Here is a 6485-nt window from a genome sequence, read left to right on the forward strand (position 1 = left end):
GTGACCTGGTTCCACTAGTTTGTAAAACAGAATGACAACATTTGAAAACACATTCTCATGGTGACCTGGTTCCACTAGTTTGTAAAACAGAATGACAACATTTGATATTTGTTGTGTGTTGTATGACATTTACAATACTGTCATAAAAGGATGGGAGGAGGCTGTTGGCTCATGCACTTACAAAACAATTAAATGATCACAGCAACAGTGAGCATGGATTTTCCTCTCTTATATAAGAACCGAGTGAAATACACCACCCAGAAACAGTGAGATTTGAGGCAAGCTTGGGAGAAACATTTTGACTCATTTTCTAGTCTAGCTCTGGCAGATTGTCATACTTACAAAACTCTTCTTTATGGTATAGTGATTATCAACACTGAACGTCTACTTTAGGCTGCTCAGCCACCCAATAAATGTCTCTTTGCCAAACACTTCTCATTGGCAGTCAGTATTGAGAGCATGCAGAGCTGTACTGAGACCTTATCGGTTCTGACTCAGAGGAAGCTTCCAGACAGACAGTAGAGTGCAGCAGCAGACAGATCCTATACAGCAGGGATCATCAACTAGATTCAGCCGCGAGACGATTTTTCTTGAGTAGATCGTCAGGCGGCCAGAACATAATGATAATTGACCGCAAGGAGCTCAAACAGATATAATATTTGACTAAAACATAAAAATTTCAAACCTTGCTTACATTTGTAAATGATCTCGAGTCTCTCTACTGTGCGTTTGAATTCTTGGGAACAGATTTCCAAAATTAAAATCACTTGGAGCTGGTTTCCTTGTGTTTTTACAGTCTTTTGTGTCCAACAATTAACATTTTTGCTCAGAAGACATGGGGGACCAAATCAAACCACTCTCTGGCCAATTTCAGCCTGCGAGCCGCCAGTTGGGGAACCCTGCTATAGGGTCTGCTGCTTCTATACATCTGGCTGTGCTATGTGGACATTATGTTCCACAGCTGGTTCAACCCTCAGGCTACGCTGGGACTTTTCGTCCCTCCCTAAATTACTTTGCTTAGTGCTCAGTCAAACGCAAACTGTTTTGACTCTCAGGACGGCTATGGAGGGGAGAAGAGAGATAAAGAGAGAGGTAGAAAAGAGGGTGTACAGTGGTAAATATGGGAGAATCTGCTTTATGAGGTCATGGAAGATGCAAAGTCAGATGAACTTCACTGTGGATGTTTATAAGTCAGGTACAGTACACTATCAGTAAAACGTACTGAATCCGAACTTTTACTTTCCTGTGGAAAATCAAAATGCCTCTATAGGATTCAATCTGGGGCAGATGCATAAGACCACATTTCAGGCTCAACTGAGCAGAGCCCTGCTCCAAACAGAACCACAGGCTCCATAGTGTCTGATTCTACTGTCTCTATCCAGTGTGTGGCTGTGTGCTGGATGCCACAAGTGGGATTGATGGGTCTAGGCCCCTTTCTTTGTTAGTTAAAGGGCTCCACATAAACATGTTGGCTCAGTCATTTGGCCGTTTACTCTTGCGGAAGAGGTCCTAGTGGGTCTAGACCTAGTGTTTGTGTGTGTGTGTGTGTGTGTGTGTTGGGAGGTGCATGGTCTCATTGAGAAGCAGAAAGACATAAAGCTGCAAACAACAGCAAGTGTTTGAAAGGATGAGTGGAACACAAAATACAAAAGCACCCCACAGGGCATGACAGCAATTCTGGCAGAAACAGAGAAAATGCATTAATACAATATCAAGTCTCTCAAAAAGTGTCGTTGTCATGTGCAACAGAAGAGGTATCTGGGCAGTCTCCACATGCTTCTGTACTGACTTGTTTTGTCCCTGTAGACTAGTCATCCAGATCGCTCCATTTCTCCCGTGATTCTCTCCACTGCACTTTACGCATGACTTCCTTAGTGTGCTAGCTGAGCTCCCACCTTCTGTGCCGCTGTCAGAGCCGCTCAGTGTCTGGTGTCTACGTACTCTCTCGCATCTCCAGGCAGGCTGCCTGCTGGCCAGGCCTTATTACTGCAATCACGATCCTTCAACTTTAACTGCCTATGGAAAATGAAGGGGCCCCCATCCCCGGAAGCTGTTTTAGGACCCCTGATTTCCGCAGTGTGTGCGTAAAGAAAAATAGCACAATCATTAACATCCTCTACCCTTTCATCTGATCCTAACATGAAATTAGGAACCCGGGAGACACGCAAGGAGAGTGCGTTGTAAAACACAGCAACAGGTCACGTTCACGCTGACAGCGGCATCTCTGTTCTTTACGTGGACATGAGGTTCTTATTATATTACCCTGCAGCAAAAACAGCTTTATGTTGGGCTACTTTTTGTAGCCTAATAAAGTGCAAATCCGGAATAGTGGCGGGTGCGCGGATCTATACGTCATTTGGTGCTGTATTGAAGACAATTTGGCCAAAAGAAAGTTATTAGAAAGTTAGTTGCGTTTCTCACCATATAGCGATCCGCTCCTTCGGGTAGTCTAGCCTGTCGATGCAGCCCAGGTAGTGCGGCAGGCTGTGCGCCGCGTTGCGAGCCAGAATGGCGATCATGATTTTTGGCTTCAGCAGGGACGATTCGGGTCGGACCGGGTCCTGCACCAGAGTCGCTATGTCTGACATGCCACCGGGCATGAAGGCGACAAGTAGAGCGCAGAACAGCCCGACTCCCACGGCTCCAACCGCAGGCATCATTCCCAGCATCATTCGCCCGCACCGTTATTCCGACCTGAGCTCCGCCGCGACTGAATATGAGAGTGAGCGTTAGAGATGGTGGGAGTGAGCAAATAAGGTAGGAAGGGGATGGAGTGTATGACGGAGGGAGAGGGGTTACCTCTAGAGCCTACCTCCTCCCCCAAACTTTCCTATAGCGTTCGTACAGCTTTCCCAATTCCCCCTCTCTCGCTCTCTCTATGGGAGAATACATGGACATTACAGGGGCTGAGTACAGAGCAGGGAATCTGTGACAAATGTGCACATGTCCAAGAATAACTTAATTTCAGTAAGTAACACAACAGTTCTTACTCAAATCCAGCACTTTACTGCGCTGTAGAACTGATAGCCTAGACACAACTGCTGTATTTGTCAGTTCAAGTCTATGCACGTGCATTGTATAAACGGTATGCTATTCTAGTGTGACTAACATAGGTTGTTTGTGGTTGTAAAGTCAGATGATTTTTAACAGCATGTGGTTTGACTGCTTGGACATGGCTACATTGTCCTCCTTCGCTCTGCTGTTTCTGTAACTCTCCTCCTTTCCTTACACGTATGGTAAGTACATCCTTCCTTTTCACCATCCCCTGTCTGCATGCCTCCTTTCCTTACACGTATGGTAAGTACATCCTTCCTTTTCACCATCCCCTGTCTGCATGCCTCCTTTCCTTACACGTATGGTAAGTACATCCTTCCTTTTCACCATCCCCTGTCTGCATGCCTCCTTTCCTTACACGTATGGTAAGTACATCCTTCCTTTTCACCATCCCCTGTCTGCATGCCTCCTTTCCTTACACGTATGGTAAGTACATCCTTCCTTTTCACCATCCCCTGTCTGCATGCCTCCTTTCCTTACACGTATGGTAAGTACATCCTTCCTTTTCACCATCCCCTGTCTGCATGCCTCCTTTCCTTACACGTATGGTAAGTACATCCTTCCTTTTCACCATCCCGTCTGCATGCCTCCTTTCCCCACTTCCTTATTCTCTCTGTATTTCCCCTTTCCTTTTCCCTCCTCTCTGACTGACTGTTTCTTGGGTGGTGCAGCTGCAGCAGCAGGGTTCTTTACATTGTCCTCCTTCGCTCTGCTGTTTCTGTAACTCTCCTCCTTTCCTTACACGTATGGTAAGTACATCCTTCCTTTTCACCATCCCCTGTCTGCATGCCTCCTTTCCCCACTTCCTTATTCTCTCTGTATTTCCCCTTTCCTTTTCCCTCCTCTCTGACTGACTGTTTCTTGGGTGGTGCAGCTGCAGCAGCAGGGTTCTCAGAGTACCATGAGTGACATCAGTCCCAGCTGCAGACAGATAGATGGACAGGCAGAAGGACAGACACTGTTTATTTACCCAATAGTGACGCCACCTGTTGATGTTTCCATTCTTGATTGAAATGGTCTAATGAGTGTTCATTACCCTTAACCCTGTAGTTGGATGGATGTTCCTGATGAGAGATGTCTGGACAGGGGCACTAAGTAGACATGTCTATCTGTCCATTGTGTTGAAGCAGGGTCCAAGAAATCCAATTAGCTCCCCCTAGTGTCCCAATAAAGTAGCGGCAGTTGGAATCCATCAACGTTCCTTTAATCAGTAATGATTATGAAGCCTGAGAATGTAAGCCACACCATGTATTCATTTATTTCCTGTCTTGACTTGATTTTGTAGTCTGAAGACAACATTAGTCAATAGTAGTCAATGTTCCTCAATTCAGATTTCCAGAACCAGACTTACAGTATGTTGTTTTGTGATATGCCCTTAGTTACAATTGTATCTTGCACTTTCATATAATGCAGACAGTTTTTCCTTGCGATGTCTGTATACCTCCTACTCTGAAATGTTTTGTATGTTCTCCGTTTTATCCCAATGCCTTTGTAGCCTTTGGGCTACATACAGAACCAGTCAAAAGTTTGGACACATCTACTAATTTAACAGTTTTTCTTTATTTTTACTACTTTCTACATTGTAGAATAATAGTGAAGACATCAAAACTATGACATAACACATATGGAATCATGTAGTAACCAAAAAAGTGTTAAACAAATCAAAATATGTTATATTTGAGATTCTTTAAAGTAGCCACCGTTGCCTTGATGACAACTTTGCACACTCTTGGCATTCTCTCAACCAGCTTCATGAGGTAGTCACCTGGAATGCATTTCAATTAACTGGTGGGCTTTGTTAAAAGTTCATTTGTGGAATTTCTTTCCTTCTAAAATGCATTTGAGCCAATCAGATGTGTTGTGACAAGGTAGGGGTGGTATACAGAAGATAGCCCTATTTTTTAAAAGACCAAGTCCATATTATGGCAAGAACAGCTCAAATAAGGAAAGAGAAATGACAGTCCATCATTGCTTTAAGACATGAAGGTCAGTCAATGCGGAAAATGTCAAGAACTTGGAAAGTGTCAAGTGCAGTCGTAAAATCCATCAAGCACTATGATGAAACTGGCTCTCATAAGGACCACCACAGGAAAGGAAGACCCAGAGTTACCTCTGCTGCAGAGGATAATTTCATTAATTCAAGGCACACTTAACCAGCATGGCTACCACAGCATTCTACAGCGATACGCCATCCCATCTGGTTTGCACTTAGTGGGACTATCATTTGTTTTTCAACAGGACAATGACCCATCACACCTGCAGGCTGTGTAAGGGCTATTTTACCAAGAAGGAGAGTGATGGAGTGGGCCATCAGATGACCTGGCCTCCACAATCACCCAACATCAACCCAATTGAGATGGTTTGGGATGAGTTGGACTGTAGAGTGAAGGAAAATCAGCTAACAAGTCCTCAGCATATGTGGGAAATCCTTCAAGATGGTTGGAAAAGCATTCCATGTGAAGATGGTTGAGAGAATGCCAAGAGTGTGCAAAGCTGTCATCAAGGCAAAGGGTGGCTACTTTGAAGAATCTAAAATATATTTAGATTGGTTTAACCCTTTTTTGGTTACTACATGATTCCATATGTGTTATTTCATAGTTTTGATGTCTTCACTATTCTTCTACAATGTAGAAAATAGTAAACATAAAGAAAAACCCTTGAATGAGTAGCTGTGTCCAAAATTTTGGTTGGTATTGTACTTCACATGCAGTCCATTGTCCTTTTCAACCTTTGTGTAATGAAGAACTCAATGAACGGCTGATATTCCACTTCTGTTTGGGATAAATGCACGGTTCCATTTTGCCTGGAAGGGAAACCATTTCTAAATCACCAGTACTACATGCTTTATGATGAGTACTGCCAAGTTTATGCTGTTCTAAAATGTCATCCAACACATTCCCTAACTGCATAGATCCACAATTTTAGAGCCACTCAAAATAGTAGGGTAGATCCTCGTATTTGAAAATGTAATGGTCCTCAAGTAAATGTATTGGTCCCAAATTGTCAACAAATCATCAAGCCCTAAATGAGTTGAATGAGGTATGCATGTCCCGGGCTACAACAAAAATGTGTGCTGTTGGGTGTACTGGAGAAATGGAGTTTGGAAACATTGCTGTGGAACCCTGTAGAGCTCCCGGGGAGAGGAATTATGCACACCCAACATTTGCTCACAAGCTTGATGGAAAAATATGGCTACAGAAACAATATGTCTTCTCTGTTTGCTGCTTCCAAAAGTGTGTTTTATTAAACATTTCTAGAGCAGGTTGCCCAGCAGAAGGAGCCCTCACTGTGGCCAACACACTCAGAGAGGGAGAGACGGAGGAAGTCAGGGTGGATGGGGGGGTCTGAGGTCCCATCCTTTAATTCTTCCAGGGCTTTCAGCCACAGATGAGGGAACAAAACACTCCATGGGGTCAGAAGGTAGAGGAGAG

General features: G+C 44.0%; 1 protein-coding gene across 1 annotated transcript in view; it reads right to left on the bottom strand.

The window, feature by feature from the left end:
- Window positions 1-2730, bottom strand: part of LOC109897892 (procollagen galactosyltransferase 2-like) — a 30441-nt gene extending 27711 nt beyond the window's left edge. The window contains exon 1 of the mRNA XM_020492540.2: window positions 2422-2730. Coding sequence (XP_020348129.1) covers window positions 2422-2672 — 251 coding nt within the window. The 5' untranslated portion in view covers window positions 2673-2730. The remainder of the gene's footprint in view (window positions 1-2421) is intronic.
- Window positions 2731-6485: the final 3755 nt, after the last annotated feature.

Source organism: Oncorhynchus kisutch, linkage group LG10 (genome assembly GCF_002021735.2).
Source record: "Oncorhynchus kisutch isolate 150728-3 linkage group LG10, Okis_V2, whole genome shotgun sequence".
NCBI lineage: Eukaryota > Metazoa > Chordata > Actinopteri > Salmoniformes > Salmonidae > Oncorhynchus > Oncorhynchus kisutch.